Below are 26,270 nucleotides of genomic sequence, written 5' to 3' on the forward strand. Positions count from 1 at the left end.
AATAATATCTCAAATACATATTTAGCATACATATAAATATGCTATGCTATTTTATTACAAAAGACTACTGTTATTTATCAGAAAAAAAAAATTACACACATATATGAGTAATAGCAGTAGCAGCAGTATTAATAGTAATTTAGTCTAATAATAACTGTTCATTTATTCATTCTACTATATAAATATATGCTCTAAGATAACATAATATAATATAACGTATCATATCATAACATATTATAATATAACATAATACAATACAATACAATATAGTAAACTCTATTCCTCTATTTTTACCTGTACTTTGCAATCTTATTCTATTTTACCTTATTTTATTTTCATTCTCTCTTTCTCTCTCTTTCTCTATCTCTATCTATCTTCCTTCCTTTTTCCTTCATTTTTTTCTTCCTCTTCTATATTACATTTGGGGTGGATACTTAGTCTTTTGACAAGTGCTTGTCATAAGCTGATTTGTAATGTCATGTTTCTTGATTAAACATGTGGATCATAAATTTATTCAGGGAATTCTATCTAAATTCTCCTGAAATTTTCTTGATCCACTCCATCAAATAATATTAAAACTTCTAACATTTCATTATCTTTAACATATCTTATTCAGTCGTAACTAGCACTTTTTTGACTCACATCTTATCTCAGACTTCTTCAACAATTCTTATAAATACCCCCATCAATTTAAATTCATAAATAAAATCATTGACTTTAGAACTATTATTCAGCCTTATTGACTTCTTTTGTCTTTTTATTATTTTTATTTTATAATATTTTATTTTATATATATTTTACAAGTAATATCACACTTTTATTATAAATGAAAACATCATTCATAATTCATATATCGTTTTAACCTCTTGAATATTTATTGTAACAAGAAGGGCTATTTTACCGAACAATCTTCAGATGTCTAACACTTTTGTATATGACGAACTAATATTGTTCGTAGTTATTAGTTTTTTTTTTTTCAAACTATTCTTATTATCAATAAACATTCTATGAGTCTGTGTTACCTTCCATCAGCCATGGGAGGTACTATACAGACGGGGCGATTTACAGTGCTATTCATAGCCCAGCCTAAAACAGGCTCCCCACATTTCTGAAAAAAAAAAAAAAAAAAAAAAAAAAAAAAAAAAAGGAAAAAAAAAAGGAAAAAAAGAAAAAAAAGAGGGAAATTGAACATGCGTGCCTTTTATATCGTTTTGTAATGAAATGTTACACGAGTGACTACTACTTGCATCTTCAATATTATAACTGAATAATACACGTAAACATATTCTAATATTTTATTTTATATTTTTTATTAGATGGATTTTTGGCTTTGCTTTGAAATAGGTGAATGATATGATTTTGACGAAAACGTAAATGAAACAATAAGATTTATTAAGAATAAAGAAGACCTTCTTAAATTTAAATATTTAAATGTTCACAGCGCTTATTTGATGACCAAAAAAAAAAAAAAAAAAAAAAAAAAAAAAAAAAAAAAAAAAAAAAAATTAAAAAACAAGAAATCAAAGAGTTGCGATTTGCAAGAAAAAAAATTAATTGTAGAATGAAATGCTATATTTCAATACTTTATTCTTTCCGATGCTAATATGAGCAACAAGAAAAGAGAATTCTGAGTAACTATAAAACTAAGAATGAGGATTATTCATTAAAACATGTAAAGGTTTGCCTTATAATAATAAACTTAAGCTGTGCAGTTATCATCTAGTCATAAACCTGATTCGACTAAGTTCGTTTGAATGTCTCCCCATATATACTGCCACCTTCAGCTATTTCTCCATATTAAAGACTCGTACATATTAAAAAAGTTTTCTAGTGTGAATACAAAGGTCTCTAAAGTTGTCCCTTTATAGATTTTTCCATTGACTTACTGTATATGTTATAATTCATAAAAAAAATATAATGTTTACTTCGTAGTGCATTCACTTATTCTTTAATTACCCCTGAAGCCCAATTGTTGAAATAGTTATTCTCATAGTAACGTTAATATATTTATACCCTTTTGCAGTTTGTTCATACATTTACTTTTTTTTTTCTTTTCTTTTCTTTTCTTTTCCTTTTTACTTATTGATCGACTAGAACAATACAGCATATTCTAGTATTATGTATTCAAGCAGTTGCTATTCATCCTTATTTTTTTATGAATGAAAGGTTTATATGTGTTATAAAAATCACGCATAGTAAATACAAAATATTCAATATAATAAAAAAAAATATGTGCCTTATACAATCATTCAACATTCAATTTGAAGTTTTTTTTTTATTTTCTTTTCTTTTCTTTTCTTTTATCAAAAACTAACTTTTAAAATCTTGGTTAGATTCTTCTAAAGAAAATAGACATATAATGTTACTCATCTGATTATTAGAAATAATACCATCGTTGATGTATCCTCAACAATAAAGATAAAGGCATAATAATAATATAGAAAAGATCATAGATACTGACTGCTCAATTAGATAGTTAAAAGCTATTTAGTATTTGATAAAAAAAGTATTTAAATACTTTCAAATATGCATTACTTGATTACTGTGATAGTAAGTAAAAATAATTCAAATTAAGGCTTAGCTCTTCATACATAAAGTTTCAAAAGAAATGCATGAATCTTTTAACCTTGTTTGTTAATTATGTGATGGAACGTAATATTTAAAAGAGAAAGAAAAGAGAAAGAAAAACAAGAGAGAAAGGGAACAAAAGGAAGTATAGTTTGAGACTGTTTTATTCAATTAAAAATAAAAAATAAGAATTGAAAGTTAAAGATTGTTTGATGTCTAAACAACTGCTTGTATTTATATTATTGAATCCTGAATCAAAGAAATAAAAATAACCGTCAAAGAACATAAGCCATGAAACAGTGTTAGTATTCGGATATACATCTTGTTGATTCAAGAGACTGATCTATGGATTATCTATTGGGTGTTATAATGATCTGATTAAGTTTTAAATAAAAAATTTTATTGTTTAATCTGAGTATATGTTCCTGATATCTTTTATGTTTTATTTTATTAGATCAAAGACGACCTGAGTCCTTTGTCAAGGTTATAAAAATAAATATTTAGAAATGATACGATATCTTATGATTGATACATCTAGACAATTGGATGTCAATAAGTTTTATATTATTTACAAGATGTTGTATACAGAGTTTTATTTTATATTCAGGCTTATATTTTATCCTGTATTATGTAATTCATCTACTACAATATTACTTATGCTTATATCCAGAGCTTGTTTTATAACAGAATGAATACTGTTATGATTGTAGTCGTTCTTATTGTTGTATATATGATGATGTATAACAAAATATAGTATAGATATTCAATCATTATCAAAGAGGGATGATGTTATCATATATTAGTGGTGCACTTCATGTACACGATACTAATCTACTTTAGTATATGAGACACACTTGTGTTAGAATGAAACTATAAAATTACAGAGATGTTATGTAATAGATGTCTTAAACATGAAAGAAGAATAGTTGCTGATCAATATATAAAATACTTAATATTGAAAATTAATTACCTATAAGAAGCACTATCTTCAGTATGGTTATGCACAATTATAAACAATCTCTAAAGAGTTATATAGAATAGAAACTTGAGGAGTTGATTAGAAGATGATAGAGATATGTGTTTCAATAAAGAAACAATATTGTATCAATTCGAGATCATTCTGAAGTTCTAAAAAAAAAAAAAAAATTATTTAGTTTAATTTGAGATACCATTGGTAACTAATTATTTGAATCAGATTAGCATTTGAAACATAACTGACAGCTGAGATTAATTGATCAGTCAGGTTCTTCATTATCAAGGTTAAACAAGATTCATAATTATCTATTGGATATGTCTATGGTTTTATAATATTAAATCAAGAAGTTTTACCCGTTTCCAGAAGATATAAATAAGGATCCATTTTGTATAATTTTAAAGAGACAGCTTTTTTGAAATAAAAGAATTAAACAAAGTTTTCACAGACTTTTATCGTTTCTTATATTTTTTCTTTTATATTATTTTCTTCTTAATCAACACTTATAACTAAGTTAGTAGAAATAAACCATCATTTATTACATAATAAAGAGGTTATTCACATAAAACTAGTATATTGAACTTCACAGCATAATATTCATTCTACACTCAGTCTTAATAATAGTCATTGTTAGAATGTTCGAGCAATAATAATAATTATATACATAATTCAAACAGGATTATGACTGGTGTATTCAATTACATAATTGTTCTTGAGTGATACATATCAGATATACATTGATAATATTGAATATTGTTAAATAATGAAATCTCATACAATGATAATGATAGTAGCTCATAAATAATTGGTATTGTTGCAGCTAGACATATTCACTGAGAATTAATATTGATGTGTCGCAGTCCAATAATAATGATTCGTTATGTTTCTAGGAACAGCGACAACTCAGGGAGAAAAAAGGAATAAAGATATATCTTATTGATCGCAGAATTATTCGGAGACAATGTTTTATGTAAAACACTTTATTATAGTAAAACTTACTTATCTGAATCATATTTCCATTGATAACACTTACCTTGTAAAAACATATAAATAACCCTCAATCTTTCCATGTAATTTTCGTTGTACAATTTTTGTATTATCTTTAATAAACTATACGAAGTTTTCACAGACTTGTCTTCTGTCTATTCTTCTTCCATTATCTTTGCTAATCAAAACAAATACTATGCTGTGAAGTACAATATACTAGTTTTATTTGAATAACCTCTTTATTATGTAATAAATGATGGTTTATTTCTATTAACTTAGTTATAAAGACAAATACAATCATAACACTTGATAAAAAAACATAAAAGGAACTGATTATTTCGAAAGATACTTGAACTGTTATACATTAACATTTTTAAAAAAAAAAGTTATAAAAAGTCAGAGGGAACGATAAAGATGATGTCATTCGTTGTGTGACTGCTTTTTATGTTTATATTACTTATGTATTAAAAAGTAGCTCACAAAACAGCAAGAAGCTCGTTTAGCTCAGTTGGTTAGAGCGTGGTGCTAATAACGCCAAGGTCACAGGTTCGACCCCTGTAATGAGCATTTTTTGTTTTTTCCACATTATCGTGGTGCGTTTAGTTGGTTTTCTGTATAATATTATTTTATTTTTTTTTCTAAATAATGATTTTATTTATATGTTCTATGTTGTTATGCTATAAGTATTATCTCATGTATATATTCAACCTGAGGATATAAATCGTAACGTTTTCCCTATAACGAGAAAAATTACTTAATAATAATATTAAATATTATTTTTATAAATATTAATATTAAACTGATGAATATACACACATATTAATCTTTTTCGATTTGAATAGCAGGTATTAGAAGGAAATAGTGAATAACTTGATCTTAATAACATAAAGTAAGTTATTACTGTAATGTTACTAACAATTAATATATCTTTCTTTATGAAATAAATATGCATATAAATTTATATAGTTTGTTTAATAATGTAACTTTCTTCAAACTAACATATTATCTCTCCTTTATTAGATATATAAATAAATCACTATTACAGATTTATACATGTAATAGACATAGTTATCTTATTTCTTCTTTTTTTTTAAACTTGGTAAGTCTTATTCATCTTCATCACTTAAAATACGATTACGTTTATGTCTTCTAACAACAATTTCTTCATCATCATCTTCCTCTTCTTCACTTCCGTAATCATACTCCTCTTCTTCGTCCTCATCACTATAATTAGATCGTTTATATCTATCCATGCCAGTTCGTTTTACTTGTGATAATCGATTTTCTCTTAATCTTTCTTCTTCTTCATCGTATTCATCATCATCAACAACAAAATCATCTTCATAGCGGTCTTGTGCCAAATGACTTGAGCTATAATTTGATGAATAATCAACTGTATCAAAATCTCCAAAATCATTATGACGGCGTGTGCCAACATCATTATAACGTAAATCAGCTTTCCTGCGTTGTTGTTCTAATTTCCTTTGTGCTTTCAAACGCTCATTTTCTTGAGCCTCAAGTTCATGTTTCATGCGTTCTGGATCTTTTTCAGTAAAAAATATTTTTGTTTTGTTTTTCTTTATTTGTTTATCAGCAATTTGTGCCGTTAGATAACGATGTGTATCACTCATAAGACCACTAGGTCTAAACGCCATATAATCTGTTAATTCAGTTTGACTTTCAAGCGCACCAGCAGAAGATTGATGTGCAAGCAAATATATATGTTCGTGAGATCCAACAGGCTTGCTACTAATATCAAAGCATTCATCACCCAACATAAGTGACATTCTACCATCCTCCCATTCAACAAAATGTGCATTCGATTGCATAGTCTATAAAAAATAAAATGGTAAAAGTAAATATATTATATGCATACACAAAGAGACTTTGTTAGGTTTGAAATACCTCTATACCATCTTCTTTTACTCTTCTCCAACGGATAGTACTCTCAACTTGCTCACGAATAGACTCTTGTTCTTGTGCTTCACTTAATCCTTCACCAGTTTGAACTTTGAATTCTTCAGCAACAAATGGATTATTTTCAATATCTAAATAATGTGGTAACTTTACTAAATAATACTAAGAATAGTATGCATTAGAATAATCATTCATTTTTTTTTTTTCAATTTTAATTTACAATACCTTATTATCATCGCTATAAGGTAAAGACAATTGTGGCAATTCAACTGAAACTTCTACGCGTTTTTCCTTATAAGATGATCTATAATCATTGTCTCTATATCCTTCATTATCATCTTCATACTCATTTAAACTTTGTTTATCCAAGTTATCTTGTTCATCTTCTGAAGATTCAAATTGTGAGCTAAAAGTAACAATAAATGGAATAAATCATATATCATTTCTTTCAATTAATCAAGTAGATCTTCAACAATTGCTTTGCTTTTAATCCTTGTTTATACCTTCTTTGTTTTAGTGTTTGTTTTTTCTCTATCTTTTCTTCTGATTCCTCATCACTACTACCAAATAATTTGTCAAAATCATTTGTTTTTGCTGCAGTTGATGACAGTACCGGTGATGATTTCAAAGTATTGGCGGCAGAAGTAGTTTGCTGTTCTTCTGAAAACTGAGAACGTCCATCATCTATATCAGATGCTTCATCATCAGAACCAAAAAGATCACCAAAACCGTGATCAGAAGTATTCTTATCATCATCTTCGTATGGCATTTGTATCGTATTTTATTTATTTTAGTTAAAAAAAGATTAACAGCTGAATTTTTGTCATATTTGGTTTTCATAGAAATTGGAAAAGAAAGATTATATGATTGGTTAATAATTTCTAAACAAATTCTGCAAAAAAAAAAAAAAAAAAAAAACACACACACACAAGAGGATTATCTTTTATTTTACAGCCTTTTATAAATAAATAATAAATCAAGAATAACATGTCTAAATCACTTCTATAGTATATATATATAATGAAGACTTTACCTCATACGAGTAGATAATTTTTTCCCAATAGTACCTCTACAGTGTTCACTCCCACAGTAGCAAGGCTGTTGACTTTCAACAGAGCCATTAAATGTTGAAAAATTATAGTCATAAAATAATTCAGAATTTGCTTTAATATCCTTAGATGCAAATATTCCAAAATGAGATTCTCCTCTTAGAGACCTTTAAATAAATAAAAGAAGTAGTGGGTTAGGGTAATTGAATACACATAAATTAAAGAAGAAACCATCATTACCATTTTTCAATATGACAGTTTGGATCACAGCTATGGTTAATAAACCTCGCCTCTGTTCCTTTTGTACAAGCATCAATTACTTCTCCGTTACTGTAATCCAAAAAATAGAAATTGTTTGCATTTGCATAGACAGTAGACATCCTCTCTTCACATAATTCTTGTGAAATAACTTCACCTCGATATTCAATTATTAATTCACCCTTTTTAATATCAATTAACGTACGAAGACCCCAGCCACGACTTTCAGTCCGAAAAACTTGTAATCCTTTTATTTTTTCTTTACGCTGAAATCGCCGATTTGAGCACTGCTCTCCACAAGGGCAATACTTGGGCTCACATTCATAAAATAGCATTCGATTAATACAATCCTCACCACAGCCCATTTGATTAGGATGAGAAGGTGGTGTACATTGACATATAGCTGCTTCATGATGTCCTATTTGCGGCTTCCGTTCAACAAAAATATTAGATCGTATACGAGTAAAAAAAGGTGGCTTATTTTCTACAATCCCTCTGATTAATCCTAATTTTCGTTCCTGAAGAATATCCGCAGGTAATTTAAAATCAACTTGTTTTGAAATAATAAATTCTCCTTGATGTATAGGTAATGGAAATAAAAATCGAGATATTACAGAAACATTCTTTCTTGTTCTTGTTTTATCATAATAAAGTCCATGTCGAATATATTCCTTTTTATTGTGAATTAAAACATGATCATGCCCTTTTTTCGATGCATATGATTTTTTGGCTTGTTTTAAGCCACAAGCATTGCATAACCTATTACAAATCATGTTATACATAAAAAGATAAAGTAGTCCTATCGATTCTAATATCATCTCCTTACGTCTTTGGCCCTAAAGGTCCCTTACGCCATAAAGGGGTTTGAGTAGTGTGGCAATCAGAACAACATATTCCAGGTTGTATAATACTTGTTGTGGTTCTATTTTCTTTATCATCATCATTTATTTTCTTTTCAGCTAATATTAAATTCTTTCTGTTTTCTTTGTTGCTTAGTCCTAACTTTGGCTTGTTTATGATGTTTGATGTTTTTTGCTTTTTTATCTTTCTCAACTGTTTTGTCTGCCTAGTTCTTTTAAGAGAGGACGGATTATAGTAAGGGGGAGGAAAGACATCTGAGCTATATCCAGTTTCTGGTCGGCCTTGAGTTTTCCATCGAAGATGACAAGCATTACATAACCTATGATGAAGTAATGAAAATAGAGGAGAAAGGGGGTAAGGCAAAACCAAATTAAATCAAATGTACGTATGATAATTACGTTAATGGTCCAGCTGGTCCTCGTCTCCATCTTGGAGTCTCAATTGTACCGCATCTTTGGCACCATTTAATTCCTTTTTCTATACTGATGACTGATTTATTATTCTCGATGAAAGAGGCTGATGACATAAAAGACTGTGAAGGAGAATATACAGTTTGTTCATTTAACATTAAAAACGCGTCTTCTGAATCTTTTTCATTAGAGAATGAATTCGATTTCAAGGGTATCGGCGTAAGAGGTTCCTCACTAGTATATTCCTCCTGTTCACTTATAAATTCAGGTGTACAGGATTGCTGTAAAGGTATAATTTCTTGTTCTTCTTGCGATGATATGCTTAGCATATTGAATAAATAAATAAATACAATATATGATTATATGTATACGGGTAAAAAAAAGGGAAAAAATAATAAGAGAAAGATGGTATTATATACACATATATATATATTATATGAATATATAATTTAACAGTTGCTGAAATTGTCTATTCTTTACTAGAGATTTAATTCTATGTTTTAATCGATTTTATATATTATGAAGTTTGAACAACCTTATTTATAAGAAAAAAAAAAAAAAAAAAGACGTTTAAAGCGCTCAATAAATTTATTATATGATTTCCGCTCATCAGATCAAAAAAAAAAAGGGAAACAGTTTAATTAAAAAGTATTTTGAACAACAAGGGTAAAATAATTAGAGGAAGGAACTAAGGCTTTTTTCCCTTTTTTAGGAATACCGATGATATATACTACTTATCACCATGATTACGTTCAAATATGTTTTCAAAGAAACTTCTCAAATAAGAACATGATATTGAACACATCATAATTGCCCTGACTAGATTATCAAATTACTATAGTTACCATACTTTCACTTGAAAATTGGACTACCATTTTCTATGGCAATAGTGTATTAAACTGTTTTCTTTAAAAAAAAAAAAAAAAAAAAAAACAAGTTACTGTTTCTATAAATTTGCTGGTCTTCCGTAATTATTCCATATATATTACACTGAAATAGTCATCATGTTTTAGCAGCTATAATATTATCTTTATTCCAATTTGTTCTGCAGTTATTACAAACAAAAAGTAGAATACACTATAAAAATATCTCTATTATCTTTAAAGTCACTTGCACATACAGCACAAACATATACTTTATATAGTATATAACTATAAGCGAAAAAATTATATAAGCTTAAGTATAGAATATATAACATAGTACACAAGCGTTTTTAGACTAAAAAAAAAACGCAAAAAAGTGTGTATTTCATTTTATTTTTAATGAGAAGTAATACAACTATTTTTTTTTTAAAAAAAAGGCTTGATAGAGATGCTATCCAAAGAATTATACAACTTTATTATCTGTAATCTTCAAGTTTTGATTGTATAATATATATATAATAGATATAATAATTAGGGATATTGAATATAATTTGCGTGCTATAGTATTAAGGTATTATGGTAGGTAGACATGGTCCAAAAAAAAAAAAAAAAGCAAAATTCTTTCAACTGTATTTTATAATGCTATGAATGGAGAAAATAGTATAAAGATGAAAGGCTACCAACATATTAAAGGTATTACAGAGAATTATTTTAAGCTGCTACAATTAATAAAGTCAAAACTTGTATATTATAGAAAACGGAATATGGATACCATTAAGAATATGACGTTCATCAATAAATCATTATGAAAGATTAAAAGAAAATCAGAACAGATCATAGAGAGCGCGAGTTTACTCTTTAAAGAATAAACATTATTACATGCAAGATATCTAATAGTATTTTTAATATTAATCCTATACTAATGTCCTTTTTTAGTGTATCTGCTATACTATCTATCAAGTAATTGGATGCTTCTTATTTTACTATTGAAAGTTATCTTAATTATCATCACGGCCTAGGGAAACATTTTTTGGTTAATCCTTTTCTCTTCTAGTAATAGTATTATCATATTATCCTTTTTTTCTTTAGCTGTACAAACTTACTAGGATAATTTTCATACAATTAGCATCTTCTTCTGCTTACTGCTGAGCCTCTAATATTAATATAATTTTTATATGCGGCCAATAGCGTGAAGACAAGTAACGGAGCTTTGAATTCATACTATTATTTCATTCTCTTCTCCTTCCTCCTTCCTCCTTTTTTTTTTTTTTTTTTTTTTTTTTTTTTTTTTTTTAAATTTAGTTTAATGAAGATAAAATTTATAAGCACTTTATTAGCAGTTTATGCTAATCTTATCTTAATTCAAGCTTTCTATGGTCCAAAAGATAATGTTGTTGAATTAACGCCACAAAACTTTCGTAATGCTATTCTTGATTCAGATGTAAGAGAACAATTCTTTCCTTTCTCTTCTTTTGTCTTGATTGCAAACTAACAACAATTTGTAATAGCAACTGGTTGCAGTTGAATTTTATGCGCCTTGGTGTGGACATTGTCAACGCTTAGCTCCTGAATGGAAAAAAGCTGCTACTAATCTTAAAGGACTTGTTTCAGTTGGTGCTGTCAATTGTGATGTAGAAACAAATAAAGGACTTTGTGCCACATATGAAATCAAAGGCTTTCCAACTATTAAAGTGTTTAGTCCTGAGCTTAAAAGAGATAAACGTACAGGTCAACTTACGAAAGTTCCTACAGGTAACAAAAGCTTTCAATCAAGTTTTATGTATATATAATAATTGTTATTATTATGATATAGATTATCAAGGACCAAGAGATGCTAAATCAATTGTGGATTTCTTATTATCATATCAACCTTCTAATGTTTTATTTGTCAAGTGGAATGAAAAGGATGTAAAGTCAAAAAAGAGTATAAGTTTGGACAGTTTCTTACAAACAAAGGTAAAGAGTAAAGATATCCATGTATATGTAAAAAAAAAAAAAAAAAAAAAAAAAAAAAAAAAAAAAAAAAAAAAAAAAAAACTTACTGATTTATAATTAGAATGAAAGTCTTTCAAAAGTTCTCTTATTCACAAACAAGCCTACTACCACACCTTTATATAAAGCATTATCTGTAGATTTCAAGGATCGTTTATTAGTTGGAGAAGTTAAACATTCCGAAAAAAACATTATCAAAGAGTTCAATATTCAATCATTCCCTACTCTTGTTGTTATTTCACCTGAGCATGGTATTCTCAAATATGAAGGCAAATTAAATCATGAAAGCATTAAAGCATTCTTAAACAAACATGCATTACCCAAAAATCAAAAGAAACCTGAGCCAGTTTCCTCCAAGTCTTCACCTAAACAACAAAAAGAACCAAAGAAAGGTAAATTGTATATTTTTTACTTTATTACAACGTAATATTAATAATCTTCTCTAAAGTTATGTCTTTGGTTAATGATGAGTTATTAAATAAACATTGTTTAAATGCAAGCAGAAACACTGTCTGTGTAATTGCAATGACAGACGAAGACAATAGAGAAAGTGTTTTAGAAACTTTGAATTATCTAAAAGATAGAGTAAAATCTGAGGCCTTTAGTTATGAATTTGGATGGATTCATGCCGATCAATCAAAGGATATCATAAATACTTTGCAAATGACTGAGGACTATCCTTCTATCTTTATCTTATACCCTCACAAGCATCTTTATAGAAATTATATAGGTTCTTGGAGTGAGAATAACCTTGAAAAATGGTTAAACCAAGTAGGCTCAGGTCGTATCCAAGCCTGGCCATATAAAGGCTCTTTAAAGTTGAGCAAAAAGCTAGAAAAGAAAGATGAGCCTAATCATGATGAATTATAAACAACATAAAAAATAAATAAATAAATAAATAATAAAGCATGCACTTCATTCATATAACTGGACTTTTTCTCCTTTCATTTCGCAGAATGTTTATTTATTCATAACACTAAGACAATAAGGTTGAATTACAAGCATATTACGAAATGAGTTATTATAAGCATAATTAACGAGATACGCCCATTCTGTATACAAATGGCAATGTTCTACATGTATTTGTTATCTTATAAATCATATCCTAAATGAAGAAGATATGTTAAAGTCGTCGTATCTCTAGCACAACGTTAAATATAATTCTTCTTGTAAAAGTTATTAGTAAACAATATTCATCCTTCCTTAACAGTTTTAATATATCGCAATTTGACTCATTGTAACAAGCTATACTAAGTCAACACGGTTAAGTTCATAGTAACAAGTATAAATAATGACTATAAGGCTTATATATTCAAATTTTTGCACTTATTTCTGTCTTTATCATATTTAACTATTATACGTGAAGATTCATTACCGTAAGTAAAATATGACTATCCTTAACTACAACAAAGTAGCTATTCTACCATAAATCTACAAACATAAGGTTAAGTCAGAAGTGTGTGCAAGTTTGCTTATTTGTTCTTCCAAGGGTGCTTACATAACAGATAAAGGAGAACTTTTCAATACACAGAATGATACTTAATCATTATAAAACATATTTTATTCCATTATTAGTCTTGCATTCAGCTTTCCTCTTGTCTTTATTTTTATTTTATTTTTTCAAAAAACGATCTTAATTCTAATTTGTCAGTATCAGAAATGACGTTTTATTGGATCAAAAAATTATTTTCATTTTAGGATTTTGTAGAATACGCAAACACCAAAAAGTGTATTTCTTCTATTAGCTTATTTTTTTCCTTCATTTATTATTGTTATATTTCTTTCAACTATTTTTGAAAAAAATAAATAAATAAATATAAAATGGTAACATATTAACTAAATGAAAAGACCGAGTTCTTCTTACCTGTTTATATAGAATGAGGAGCAAAAGAATTTATCACAAGAACAAACGGAGCAAACAGAGACCGTTAAGCAATCACCTAATCTTCAATCTACTCCTATAAAAAACGAAACAGCTAAATCAATGACAGAAGATGAACATTCTGCTAATGATTCTGTTATTGATGATTGTAAGTTTCTTTTTCTCTTTCACATTTTCAAGCATAAATAAATATAACCTTAATTCGCGTAGTCGAAAAAATTGCTAATAGGGAATTACACCCTATTGAACAAGAAATTATTGAAACAAAATGTTTTCATTGGAATATAGAGAACTGGAATAATTTGGAACATCGTTGTACTGGTCCTATTATGAAGACTGGTGGATTCGATTGGTAAATCATTCACTAATTAAACGTTAATTATCTAACGTCAATTACTTATTTCAGGAACATTCTTTTGTTTCCCAAGGGAAATAATCAATCAGAATTCGCTTCTATTTATTTGGAATTAGCTAATGTTAGAAATAGTGAAACAGATGAATACGCTTGTGCTCAATTCGTTATTTGTCTTTCTAAACCTTCAGATCCCACCAAGTTTATTGTACATAGTGCACAACATCGTTTTACACGTGACGAATCAGATTGGGGATTCACTCGCTTTATTTCTCTTGAAGATTTCTATAACAATCCAAACACTATTTTGGAAAATGATTCAGTTCGAATTACGACAATTATTCGTGTTGTCAAAGATTCCACAGGAATTCTTTGGCATAATTTTGTCAAGTAAGTGAACTTTTTCCTTTATTCCCTACTTCCCCCACTTTTTTTTTTTTAGTAGAAGGTATCAATATTGATACTTATATATCTCTTAGTTATGATTCTAAAAAGATTACTGGTTATGTTGGACTACAAAATCAAGGTGCCACTTGTTATATGAATTCTCTCTTTCAATCACTTTATTTTACAAATTCATTCAAAAAAGCAGTATATCAAATTCCTACTGAAAATGATGAGCCTACTAAGAGCATTGCATTAGCTCTTCAAAGAGTTTTCTATAATTTACAATTTTCAAATAATGTTGTTGGTACAACAGAATTGACAAAATCATTTGGCTGGGATTCATTAGAAGCTTTTAGACAACATGATGTCCAAGAATTCAATCGTGTCTTACAAGATAATCTTGAAATTAAAATGAAAAACACCCCTGCTGACGGCGCCATTAAGAACTTATTTGTCGGTAAAATGAAGAGTTACATTAAATGCATAAATGTTAAATATGAATCTTCCCGATCTGAAGACTATTATGGTATAGACTTCCTTTGTTATAATTTTTTTTTTTTTTTTTTTTTTTTTTAAAAAAAAACTAAACTAAATGAATTTTAATACAATAGATATCCAATTAAACGTCAAGGGCTGTAAAAACTTGGAAGAATCCTTCAAAGATTATATTACTGAAGAAACATTAGAGGGCGATAATAAATATATGGCAGAAGGTTATGGTCTACAAGATGCTAAGAAGGGTGTTATTTTTGAGAGCTTTCCTCCAGTATTACACTTACAATTAAAGCGGTTTGAATATGATATGATGAGAGATATGATGGTTAAGGTAATAAACTCTTTTATATATAAGCGTAGAAAAAATAATACTTGACGAATTTTAGATTAATGATCGTCATGAATTTCCCACTGAAATCGATCTTGAACCTTACCTTAGTGAAAATGCTGATAAATCAAAAGGACATAAATATATTCTTCATGGGTAAATTTGGCTAATAACTATATACATATAGATAGATATATATATTTTGCTATAAATTCGCATAATTAACTTGAAAACATTTAATTTGTATAGTGTTTTAGTACACAGCGGTGATTTGACTGGAGGCCATTACTTTGCATTCGTTAAACCTGGAAAAGAAAACAAATGGTATTATCTTTATACATATCTTTTTGTATATTTATATTTATTCTGTTTATAGGTTTAAATTTGATGATGATCGAGTTATTCCTGCTACTTTAAAAGAAGTATTAGAGGAAAACTATGGTGGTGAACAATTGGGATTACCAAATGCTAACATGAGACCCAATGGTCGTCCTATGAATCGCTTTACTAATGCTTACATGCTAGTTTATATTCGTGAATGTATGCTAGATGAAGTTTTGGCTCCTGTTACTGAAGAAGATATTCCAAAACATTTATCCGAACGTATTAAAGCTGAAGCTCGTATTCGAGAGTTAAAACGTAAAGAAAAAGAAGAGCAGCATTTATATATGAAAGTGCTTATTGCTGATGATGATACATTCCGAGCTAATTCAGGGTTTGATTTTGCAAATTTTGACGAGAGAGACGCTTCTGAAAATCATATTCACGTTCTAAAGACAAGAAAAGATCAGACTTTTGGTCAATTTAGAAACGAAGTTGCCAAGAGAATCAATCTATCACCTTCTTCTTTCAGATTCTGGTTGATGGTAAATCGTCAAAATCGCACCGTTCGTATTGATGTTCCTATTCCAGAGGAAGAAGATAATACGAGTAAGTTTGAAATGATGATTGCCTTTTTATTTTATAAATATTAACTTTCCATACTTAGTTTTGGACGATATTCGTTCAAGATATGCAATCAATCAATTAGATTTGAGATTATATTTAGAGAGAGCCAATATATTCGATGAATCTAATAATACTGTTTTCCCTTCTCCACCAGAATCCGCACAGTTTATTTTAATCTTTATCAAATTATTTAACCCTGAATGTCAAAGAATCCAGTACGTATTTAAAAAAGGGAACTCCCCTCCCTTAAAAAAAACCCCCCTCAGTGATTTAATAACTTATATCTAATTTTAAATAGTGGTATTGGTCATGTATATGCACAAAAGGAAGCTAAGGTGGGCACGATTATTAGTACATTAAAACAGATGGCTGCAATTGATGAAAATGAAGAAATTCTTTTGTTTGAGGAAATTAAAGCGAGTATGATTGAACCTGTTGATTTCAATGCTACTTTTACTCAAGCAGAACTCCAAGATGGTGATATTCTTTGTATACAAAAGAAGCTAACACCTGAAGAAGAACATAAAATTTCAGAAAACAATGGAAAAACTACAGTTCCTGAATTTTTTGGCTATGAACTTGGAAAAACACAGATTTATTTTGGACCTCTTACAGCTGATGCCAATTCCCCTGAAATGAGAATAAGTTTACATAAAGAAATGGGATATGAAGAAATTGCTACTCATGTTGCTAGGGAATTAAATGTTGATGCTGATAAGATTCGTCTTATTAATCCTTATCAGGGCAGCAAAGTAAATCAAAAACGATTTGGAGGATTGAAATTAGGCAAAATTTTGCAAAATATTCATGCCTTTGGTGCTGGAAATGTGAATACAAACAGAATAAGATTTTTATATGAAAAATTAAACGTGAGTTTGGATGAAATAGAATCTAAATGTTCTGTATCAGTAACTGTATGCGCTCCTACTCTGAAAGAATTACAAGTGATTGAGGTTTTAGTACCTAAGGATAGTGATCTCAACTATTTGAAGAAAGCTCTAATAGCTGAAGGTGCAAGACTTGATGGAGTTGAATTGGATTATATTCGTATCTTTGAAGAGATGGATGGTAAATTTAGTAAAGAATATGATGATAAATTGTGGAAAGAAATGATCGCAGCATGTTCAGCAGTAAAAGTGTATGCAGAAAAAATTCCAGAGGAGGAATTTAACATGGATGCTAGAGATGGTTTTGTCGGCGTTTTCCATTTCCAACGTATACCAAGTCGTACTCATTCTGTACCATTTAAATTTGTTATTAAGCATGTAGGTTTATTTTATATATTAATTTGTATAGATGAGTATGCTTATAAAATAATATGTGCATATATTTATAGAATGAACCATTGGTTGAGACAAAGAAGCGTCTTCAAGCTAGAACAGGGTTAGATGATAATGAATGGAGCAAGGTTAAGATTAATATAGTTTCTGAAGATGATGAAAATGTGACATTAGTTGATGATAACCAAGAGACACTATTTCCTTCACATCCATATAAAATTGGTGACGTGATCGGATTGGATCATATCGATAAAACTTCAAAAATCGATAAAACTGGCGCAATTTTTATCAGAGGCTAATTTTTCTCCTTATTTTATTTATATAATAAAGTTGATATTATTATTATTATTATTATTCTACAAAAGAGAAAAGGAAGAAGATGAGAGGGAGTGAAATTGATGTTTACCAAAAATGAGTCCTCCTTTTTTTTTTTTTTTTTTTTTTAATTTTTAATTACTACATTACAGACAAGTTACTATTCCCCTTTATAAAGTCGTTCCTTAAAGATTGAAAACAGTTTTCTTTAGTAAAACTTGCTCTTTTCCCTTTTTTTTTTCTATTATTTATGTTTTTTTTTTGAACGATATTGAGTTAACAGAAAGATATGCAGATGAGATATGGAGTCTTGAAGCCAATAAGCGAGAGTTGTTACAAAAGAATCATCATTTGACACAAACGTTATTAGAAACAAATCTACAAAAGGCCAATCTAGTACAGAGGGAGGTTCAGTTAAGACAAGAGCTTGAGGAATTAAGAAGAGGGCAATATAGCTGGGAAGCTAAATTGAAGAGAGCACAGCAGCAACATGAACTAGAGGTGAGCTATTTGAAGCACCTATTACATACAGCTTGTATAGACAAAGAAGATTTATTTCAAAAATTACAAGAACTATTGATTCAATTATTATCAACAACAACAACAACAACAGCTGTTACTACTCTACCAGAAGAAGTAACAACGCAACCAAGAGCTACGCTCGTCCATAGTAATCCTGATTCTATTCCTATTCATGAAATGCAACAACAGGAACCTTTTATCAAACCGAGCCCACCATTTGAAGAATGCATACATGCTAGAAAAGAGACGATTATACATCAGCGAAAAGGGATTCAAACGACTAGGGAACAATTTGCTGACAATGATGATTCGACTTATCATGATCGCTCTTCTTCTTCTTTTCCTCCTCCTATAAAATCCCTTACCATCTCCGATCATGATGATACTCCTGGCTCGGTTCATGGTAATGATAAACAACAAATGGCACCATTAAGGAGTAGTAAAGGTAAGCTATTATTATCAGAACGACCTGAACTAGGAGATGATGAGGTTATAATAACAAGACCTCAAGCCTATTTGCAAAACCAATATACAGCAGTAGTTGATCCTATACAACAGGGCAATTTTTGTCTAAAAGAAGATGAAGACAATCGCAAGACTTTAGATGAGTATGAAGCTTTCAAACTCTCTATATTGCCCAAGTCAACTTTAAATCATCATGAGAAGGATGTTGATAGAGATCAAATAGATGGATCCCAAAGCAACCTCATTAAAAGGGATCTAAAAGAAGCAACAGAGGAACTCCCTTTAAATGGATCAAAAACAAAGCTGCTCAATCCTAGGGGGGGAATGCACTTTCAACATGTATTATCTAAAGAAAAAGAAAAAGAAGCAGATAATAAAAAGGAAGAAGAAGTGACTGTAACAGCCCTGCAAAAATATGACGGATACTTGATAAAGGAGCCTGAGAATTATATTTATCAATCAAGAATAATTGATTCAAATATATATAAACCACAAGAAGAAGACTTTACTTTAGATTCTTCGCTTTACTTTAAAGAACATAAGCTTAAAGAAGACACTAGCTCCTTACTAGACAAAAATAATAATGATTATCTATTTATTGACCCATTACAGTTCACGATGATTGGGCATTGGATGTGGAAGTATACACGAAAAGCGATAGGGAATGGCTTTTCGAGAAATAAGCATAGACGTTACTTTTGGATTTATCCTTATACGCGAACACTCTATTGGAGTGCAAATAAGCCCACCAGAACTAATCATAACCCATACAATACCAAGTGTGGTAAGTCTATATATATATATACTACTTTCATAGAAATATACAACATCATTAATACGCAAAAAAAAAAAAAAAAAAAAAAAAAGTATTTATCAAGTCCTTTACGGTAGCCAAAGGTTCAGATAATAAGTTAAATCCGCCAAACATATTTATAAAAACATTCTCAAAAGATATACAAATTCAATGCATTGACTTACCTACTCATTCTATTTGGATAAGAGTAAAGTATAATTATTACATTAGAATTGACTAATATTAATTAGCCTTTACTTACCCACTATAGGCATTAAAATACTTTTTAAATGATAGTACTTCCAATACAGAACAAACTGATTCAGAAAATGAATTTGTCATTTCAGATAAAGGGAATCACCAATTTAATATCAGAGCAGAGTGACATGCATTTATACCATTTCTCTGATTTATAGCACATCTGTCGAATAATAAACCTACCTTTAAAATAATAATAAAAGAAATATGAATGAACTGAATACTTGAAGCTTTCTAAGGGTTTATTCCTTGTAAAAAAAAATCGTACTAAACGTTATTCTTTGACTATACTACTTGGTTAACCCTATTCCATGCCCTGGTGTTTTTGAACTAATTCATGACTTTGTTATCGAATAAATTACCATTATTTTATTCTTTTTAAAGGAAAAGAACATGATACTGATTATATTGCAAGATATAGAAATGTATCTTCAATCTATTCTGTTACTTTTTATTTTATCATCACAGACCAATTATTCCAGTTAAATATCATGCTGTTCTTGACAAATAATGATCATGCTTCTACTCGCTTTTCTAGTAGATCTTTATTCTATATAACATTGCTAGTTCCTAGAGTAGTCAAAGAATCCTTGGCCATGTCAGATTATCTACCAATTATAAAACCAAAAAAAAAAAAAAAAACTGTCAAAAAATTATTCTTAGATTCAATTTTCTCTCTTTCTCTCTCTTTTTTTCTTTTTTTTTTTTTTACAGATACATATATCTAATCGTTACATATAACGTGTTGAATAATGTCAGAAGGAGATGCAGAACTTAACATTGCATTTATTCATCCTGATTTAGGCATTGGTAAACTAAATGAAAGAAGCCACATACATGTAACAAATGAAAGTAATGTTGTTATTTATATCCTGTAGGGGGTGCAGAAAGATTAGTTGTAGATGCTGCAGTAGGCATTCAATCAAAAGGACATAAAGTTGTAATGTATACTAGTCATCATGATCCAAACCATTGCTTTGAAGAAACAAGAGATGGTACACTTGAAGTACGTACTCATGGTGATTATTTACCACGCAGTTTATTTGGTAGATTTTATATCATATTTGCTATTCTTAGACAATTTGCTTTAGTTTTATGGATATTAAGACATGAAAAGGACACCTATGATGTTATCTTTGTTGATCAGTTAAGTGCTTGTGTACCATTTTTAAAGTGGTTTTCTTCTGCAAATGTAAATATATCTATTTCACTATCCATATAAAGGGGAAAAAAATTATTAATTGCTTATACATAACAAACAGATTTTATTCTATTGCCATTTTCCAGATAAACTTTTAACTAAAAGAGGATCAAAACTCAAAGAATTGTATAGAATGCCTATTGATAAACTTGAAGAATGGTCTACAGGCATGGCAGATACAATTGCCGTAAATAGTCAATTCACAGCTGGTATGTTTAGACGATCTTTTCCAGCTATTTTGAAAAAACCAAAAGTATTATATCCACCTATCAATTTTGCTGCATATGACAAGGCAGTAGATTTATCAGATCCATTTGTTCAATTAATTGAAACGTAAATATAACAAGTATAAATATTTGTGTGTGTGTAGATGTGTGTGTATATATATATGTGTGTATGTGTATGTATATGTGTATGTGTATGTATATGTATATGTATACGTATATGTATATGCATGTATGTATATATGTATGTATTATTGACCATGTAATCATTAGACATAAAAAGACAATCGTATCTATTAATCGCTTCGAAAGGAAAAAGAACATAGAGTTAGCATTAAGAGCTTTTGCTTTATTAAGAAATTTTATCTCAGAAGAAGAATTTGTTAATTACCGACTTGTACTTGCTGGTGGTTATGATAAACGTGTATCAGAGAATGTAGAGTATTTAAAGGAATTAGATACATTAGCAACTCAACAATTTGGACTTGAAACATTTACAATTCTTCCAAATACAAACGAAAAGGCGCCTAATACAACTCAAGTTTTATTTTTATGTTCATTTAATGACGCTCAACGTACTTATTTGCTTGCTAATTCAACATTATTATTATATACGCCTTCTAATGAACATTTCGGTATTACACCTGTTGAAAGTATGTATGCCTCTTTACCTGTTATTGCAGCCAATAGTGGAGGACCTCTTGAGACAGTCAAGGATAAAGAAACTGGACTCATTTTACCACCAGAACCTGAAATTTGGGCCAAAGGAATTTATGATCTTATTTCAGATACCTTTGATAGAACAAAGATGGGTAAAAGAGGACGTGAACATGTTAAATCAAAATTTTCTTTAGAAGCCTTTGCAGATCAATTAGAAGATACATTAGAAGAAGTAGCAAGTGGAGGTAGACCCACTCGATATAAATATGATAATGTTGAGTATACAATGCGTATTTTTATAGCTATTGGGATTTTTATTATTTGGTATAAATATTTATAGAATAAAATTTGTAACTATTTCCTAACAGATTTATCACGTTGATGATAAAAATAAGGCTCTATTTCACCTTGTAGTTCTTTAATTCTTTCCCCTTGAGCTTCTAATTCTTTATGAAGACGATCTCTTTCATTTAATAACTAGAAGAAGAAAAAAAGAGTGAATTGATTGATAAAAGTAGTTTTATGAGTTATCATTTACCTGCTTTTCCCATAATCTAAAACGTTGTTCTTCAGCCTTTACTTGTTCTGTAAATCTCATGCGTAACATTTCTTCTTCTTCTTTAAATTTTGCATTTTCATTTACTTGAGTACGAGCTTCACCAAATTTACGAGTTTCCATTTGAGCTTGACGATAATTTTCATAATGATTATCTTCAGTAGTTGTAATTAAATCCAACATATGAGTTCTAATCAATAAACTTCTTAATTTCTTGAAATCACAATGAGAATCATTTTCTACTTCAGCAATACCCCAAGAGTATTCTCTTCCTTTTACTTTCCTACCATCCTCTGTAATGACATCTTGAGTAGAGCCGATAACAGCAAAAGGTAAAGATGCCATCATTATCTTGTTTCTTTTAGTTGTTTCTTCATCATCACTTTCAAGAGGACAAGTATAGACTTGAATATTTTGAGCAGCAATTACTTCACGTATCTAAGGAAAATGAAATGTGTATGAATATTATGGTAAAAGATACGAATTATCTTCCCCTCATACTACCCCTCTTTTTTTTTAATACATTGTATTTTCATTATTAGTATTACATTTTGTTTAAACTTTTCTAAATTGATAGGTGTAAGTGTATCAGCTTTAGCAATGACAGGAATCAAATTGACTCGAGAACCTAAACGTTTCATGACTTCAATATCCAAAGGAGTTAGACTAACAAAAAATAATAAATAAATAATTCAGGAGTCTAGTGGATCATTATTTTACGTGTGTCCAGTTGGTTTAATAAAATATAAGCAAGCATGAACACGCATATCAACGACACCCTTTCTACAAGGTTGTTGCTCCTGACGCATATATTTTTCATGTTGGTCGTCAATGAAATCCACAATAGGAATCCAACTATGCTTATTATTAACATAATCACCAAAGCCCGGTGTATCAATAATAGTTAATTTAACTTTAAACATTTTTTCTTCCAGCTCTAAATAATAAATTCAAAAAAAAAAAAAAAAAAAAAAAGTTATTCATTGACAACATTTTATAGATACTTGCTTTTTTTTTATTATACCTGCTTTTGTTATTTGAATTTGAACAGTCTTTGAAGGAGGCTTCATATGTCTCTTGGCTAAATTTTTATGTTCCTTGATGGTTGTGGTAAATAATGTATTGACAAATGTTGTCTTACCAACACCCGATTCACCTATTAAAAGAATAATGAGGTCAAAGAAAAAAAAAAAAAAAAAAAGACAGCCAGTTACCACAAACCATGATTGTAAAATTAGCACCATTTTTAGCAACAATTTTATGTCTTTGATTTGGTAAATTTGCAATACCAGTTTTAGGTAAAGAAGAATTACTTATTATAAGATCATTCATGATATCTGTCATAATTTTATTTTCGAAAGAAAGAAGAAGAAGGAAAAGAAGAAGAGGAAGAAGAAAAAAAAAGTAATCTATAAATAAATAAATAATAATAATAAAAAAGGAGATAAGCTGCATATGATTTTTAGTTAAAAAGTAAATTGTTGATTGATAACAGCATGATAATTTTCAGAATTACGCATTAAAATATCCAAAACAGAACCAAGAAGACGTGTAAATGCTTTCTTTCCAAGTGTAGCGCATTTAAGTTTACCATTAGCAATTACAGTTGCAGCTCTAGGTGCATCATTTAATAAGGCTAATTCTATATACATACAAAAGAAGAAGAAAATATTTATATACAGATTAATTCAAAGCTGTGTGTGTGTGTGTGTGTGGGTGTATATATATATATATATATATATATACATATACACATATACACATATATACATATACATATACATATACATCTATACACATATACATCTATACACATATACATCTATACACATATATATCTATACACATATACATCTATCCATATATACATTTATACATTTATACATGTACGCTTATTATTTTACCTCCAAAATAGGAACCTCTTTCAAGTTGATTTACTTGCTTTAGTACACCATTTATAGTTTTATATACATTGGCTTGACCTGATTCAATAATATAAAATTGATCTCCTATATCACCCTGTTTAATAACTTCTTGTCCATCTTCAAAATAAATGGATTCAAGTGCATCTGCAATTTTATGTTTTTCATAAGATTCTAATGATTTTAACAAGATAACCTCTGATAAAAACTTTTCATACATGCGTCTTTTACGTGATGTATTCTCCATTAAAATTGTACGAAACGTAACACGATCTAATGCCCAAAGAACACAATCTGAAGTTGTAATGATAGTAGCAGCACGTGGTGCATTATACATTAAAGCTAATTCACCAAAACTTCCATTTGTTTCATAATTGGTTACTTTCATACCGTTAATAAAACAGTCCAAGGTACCTGACTCAACTATATAAAAGTAGTCTCCTACTCCCCCCTGTTCGATTATAGTTGTTCCTTTTACAATATGCTTTTCTGTCATAGCATTGATAATATCCAAATATTGATCTTCATCCAAGTTACGAAATAAAAAATTATGTCCAATACTTGTTTTAATACGTATAGCTTGTTCAGCTGTTTTAGGAATAACTACTTTAACAAATTCTTTATTCGTACTAGGTGCCATTGATTCTGCACTAACAGATGTACGTCGACCACGATTATAGTTAGTAGGTGGTAATGAAGGTAAAAGTTCAGTTGAAAATTTATCAAGTTCTTCTTCGTCGTCGTCATCATCATTATCTTCCCCTACCTTTTCTTCTTCACTTAAACTAGTTAAATGAGTATCAGTCCATAAGATATCTCCAAATTTATCTTGTTCTATAAAGCCAGCATCTTCATATAAAGGATGTACTTCACTAGCTTTTCAATATATAAGGGGGAAAAAAAATGAATAACAATTAAAAATTATAAAGAAAATTTACTACTATTACAAGTTTGGATATTATTTTTTCTACGTGCTGCTCGTTGTTCCTCCAATTTACGAAAGAAAAAGTTGGAACAAAACTGAAGTACATCCTTTGGCTGTTCTTTACAATATTCATGATGCAATTCAGTTAAAAGTTGTGTATATTCATCAGTTTGTGGTATGAATTCGAAAGAATGATCATCATTTAACATTGCTAATAATGAAGAGAGAAAGGGAAGGAAGAAAGAAAGAAAGAAAGAAAGAAAGGTGAGTTCTATTTCTTCTTCCGTGCAACAACTGTAATACACCTTTTTTTTTTTTTTTTTTTTGATCCAATTAAAATTTTAAATTAATATGACACAAAAGTGGTGTAAATCAACAATTTCTTATTTTAGTACATCATCAGTTAAAATTTATGATCATCATCAGGCGAATAAGCCTTTTTTTTTAATAGAATTTTTTTTTTTTTTTTTTTTTTTTTTTTACAGTACACACGGTGCCAAATTGCGCCCTTAAAAAAATTTATTATGCATTTACAAATCTCAAACTGCGTGATTTTAATCGGACGAATTGCGTATTTTTGCTTTTCAAATTGTGCTCGTCTGGCTGGATCAAATACAACAGTGAAGAAGCGGTACATACTCTCTGAGCCTCGCTTTATTTCCAGTTTATAGTATTTCTACTTCAAATTCAGAAGATGTTCGTATTTTTTTGGACAAAAATTTAAAATTAATTTTCAGATAGTTTGTTTACAGATGCAAAAAAATGGAACAAAGGAGAAATTAAATGGAGACAGAACGTTAGATGAAATTCAGAAAAAAAAAAAAATAAAAAAATAGTAATAAAACAGTTTACCTTTTGATTCCAATTTTTTTTAAACCT

General features: G+C 29.1%; 8 protein-coding genes and 1 non-coding gene across 9 annotated transcripts; 5 read left to right on the top strand and 4 right to left on the bottom strand.

Annotated features, from left to right (window-relative positions):
- Positions 1–5,021: 5,021 nt before the first annotated feature.
- BX663DRAFT_t23 lies at positions 5,022–5,095 on the top strand. Its single transcript has one exon. It is a non-coding gene; the product is annotated as a tRNA-Ile (tRNA).
- A 388-nt stretch (positions 5,096–5,483) lies between these two features.
- Positions 5,484–7,214, bottom strand: BX663DRAFT_577458 (Leo1-like protein-domain-containing protein; the record flags this gene model as incomplete). Its single annotated transcript, XM_051532174.1, has 4 exons — positions 5,484–6,360; positions 6,434–6,607; positions 6,671–6,851; positions 6,949–7,214. 4 exons carry the CDS (start codon positions 7,212–7,214, stop codon positions 5,635–5,637), a joined length of 1,347 nt encoding a protein of 448 aa, XP_051386418.1. The 3' UTR covers positions 5,484–5,634.
- A 260-nt stretch (positions 7,215–7,474) lies between these two features.
- Positions 7,475–8,525, bottom strand: BX663DRAFT_427608 (uncharacterized protein; the record flags this gene model as incomplete). The annotated part of the gene is made up of 2 exons (XM_051522631.1): positions 7,475–7,661; positions 7,735–8,525. The coding sequence occupies 2 exons, from the start codon at positions 8,523–8,525 to the stop codon at positions 7,475–7,477; spliced, it is 978 nt and encodes a 325-aa protein (XP_051386419.1).
- A 2,667-nt stretch (positions 8,526–11,192) lies between these two features.
- Positions 11,193–12,748, top strand: BX663DRAFT_427969 (uncharacterized protein; the record flags this gene model as incomplete). Its single annotated transcript, XM_051522650.1, has 5 exons — positions 11,193–11,327; positions 11,395–11,638; positions 11,700–11,842; positions 11,943–12,270; positions 12,327–12,748. The coding sequence occupies 5 exons, from the start codon at positions 11,193–11,195 to the stop codon at positions 12,746–12,748; spliced, it is 1,272 nt and encodes a 423-aa protein (XP_051386420.1).
- An 865-nt stretch (positions 12,749–13,613) lies between these two features.
- BX663DRAFT_496404 (uncharacterized protein) lies at positions 13,614–17,914 on the top strand. Its single transcript, XM_051525766.1, has 12 exons — positions 13,614–13,702; positions 13,755–13,908; positions 13,971–14,112; positions 14,167–14,502; positions 14,592–15,025; positions 15,111–15,325; positions 15,381–15,478; positions 15,572–15,646; positions 15,699–16,252; positions 16,311–16,485; positions 16,569–17,535; positions 17,607–17,914. Exons 1-12 carry the CDS (start codon positions 13,700–13,702, stop codon positions 17,847–17,849), a joined length of 3,396 nt encoding a protein of 1,131 aa, XP_051386421.1. The 5' UTR covers positions 13,614–13,699; the 3' UTR covers positions 17,850–17,914.
- A 1,208-nt stretch (positions 17,915–19,122) lies between these two features.
- Positions 19,123–20,086, top strand: BX663DRAFT_496406 (meiotic cell cortex C-terminal pleckstrin homology-domain-containing protein). The gene is made up of 3 exons (XM_051525767.1): positions 19,123–19,636; positions 19,720–19,853; positions 19,917–20,086. The coding sequence occupies exons 1-3, from the start codon at positions 19,177–19,179 to the stop codon at positions 20,028–20,030; spliced, it is 708 nt and encodes a 235-aa protein (XP_051386422.1). The 5' UTR covers positions 19,123–19,176; the 3' UTR covers positions 20,031–20,086.
- Positions 20,087–20,676: 590 nt separating this feature from the next.
- BX663DRAFT_420706 (alpha-1,3/1,6-mannosyltransferase ALG2) lies at positions 20,677–22,223 on the top strand (the record flags this gene model as incomplete). The annotated part of the gene is made up of 4 exons (XM_051522402.1): positions 20,677–20,713; positions 20,782–21,095; positions 21,166–21,437; positions 21,602–22,223. Coding segments are annotated over 4 exons (1,245 nt in total), but the record flags the coding sequence as incomplete, so codon positions are not given.
- A 93-nt stretch (positions 22,224–22,316) lies between these two features.
- Positions 22,317–23,904, bottom strand: BX663DRAFT_496412 (Septin-domain-containing protein). The gene is made up of 6 exons (XM_051525768.1): positions 23,759–23,904; positions 23,569–23,700; positions 23,265–23,481; positions 23,093–23,210; positions 22,527–22,982; positions 22,317–22,465 (listed from the first exon to the last, which is right to left on the bottom strand). The coding sequence occupies exons 1-6, from the start codon at positions 23,886–23,888 to the stop codon at positions 22,343–22,345; spliced, it is 1,176 nt and encodes a 391-aa protein (XP_051386424.1). The 5' UTR covers positions 23,889–23,904; the 3' UTR covers positions 22,317–22,342.
- On the bottom strand, positions 23,873–25,715 carry BX663DRAFT_496415 (camp-dependent protein kinase regulatory subunit). The gene is made up of 3 exons (XM_051525769.1): positions 25,414–25,715; positions 24,449–25,342; positions 23,873–24,186 (listed from the first exon to the last, which is right to left on the bottom strand). Exons 1-3 carry the CDS (start codon positions 25,598–25,600, stop codon positions 24,011–24,013), a joined length of 1,257 nt encoding a protein of 418 aa, XP_051386425.1. The 5' UTR covers positions 25,601–25,715; the 3' UTR covers positions 23,873–24,010.
- Between the last annotated feature and the right edge of the window lie 555 nt (positions 25,716–26,270).

Source organism: Cokeromyces recurvatus, assembly GCF_025118155.1.
Source record: "Cokeromyces recurvatus strain NRRL 2243 chromosome Unknown BX663scaffold_3, whole genome shotgun sequence".
NCBI lineage: Eukaryota > Fungi > Mucoromycota > Mucoromycetes > Mucorales > Mucoraceae > Cokeromyces > Cokeromyces recurvatus.

Bases quoted from the DNA above. Each gene is read 5' to 3' on its own strand.
- BX663DRAFT_496404 (XM_051525766.1), top strand. The intron at 14,113-14,166 runs GTAAATCATTCA...TACTTATTTCAG, and splicing joins AAGACTGGTGGATTCGATTG to GAACATTCTTTTGTTTCCCA. The intron at 16,253-16,310 runs GTAAGTTTGAAA...TTCCATACTTAG, and splicing joins AGAGGAAGAAGATAATACGA to TTTTGGACGATATTCGTTCA.
- BX663DRAFT_496406 (XM_051525767.1), top strand. From the start codon at position 19,177: ATGCACTTTCAACATGTATTATCTAAAGAAAAAGAAAAAGAAGCAGAT. The intron at 19,637-19,719 runs GTAAGTCTATAT...AAAAAAAAAAAG, and splicing joins CCCATACAATACCAAGTGTG to TATTTATCAAGTCCTTTACG. The intron at 19,854-19,916 runs GTAAAGTATAAT...TACCCACTATAG, and splicing joins CTCATTCTATTTGGATAAGA to GCATTAAAATACTTTTTAAA.
- BX663DRAFT_496412 (XM_051525768.1), bottom strand. From the start codon at position 23,888: ATGACAGATATCATGAATGATCTTATAATAAGTAATTCTTCTTTACCT. The intron at 23,482-23,568 runs GTATAATAAAAA...TTTATTATTTAG, and splicing joins AATTCAAATAACAAAAGCAG to AGCTGGAAGAAAAAATGTTT. The intron at 23,211-23,264 runs GTAAAATAATGA...ATTTTTTGTTAG, and splicing joins ATTAAACCAACTGGACACAC to TCTAACTCCTTTGGATATTG.
- BX663DRAFT_496415 (XM_051525769.1), bottom strand. From the start codon at position 25,600: ATGTTAAATGATGATCATTCTTTCGAATTCATACCACAAACTGATGAA. The intron at 25,343-25,413 runs GTAATAGTAGTA...TATATTGAAAAG, and splicing joins AAAAAATAATATCCAAACTT to CTAGTGAAGTACATCCTTTA. The intron at 24,187-24,448 runs GTAAAATAATAA...GTATGTATATAG, and splicing joins AAGAGGTTCCTATTTTGGAG to AATTAGCCTTATTAAATGAT.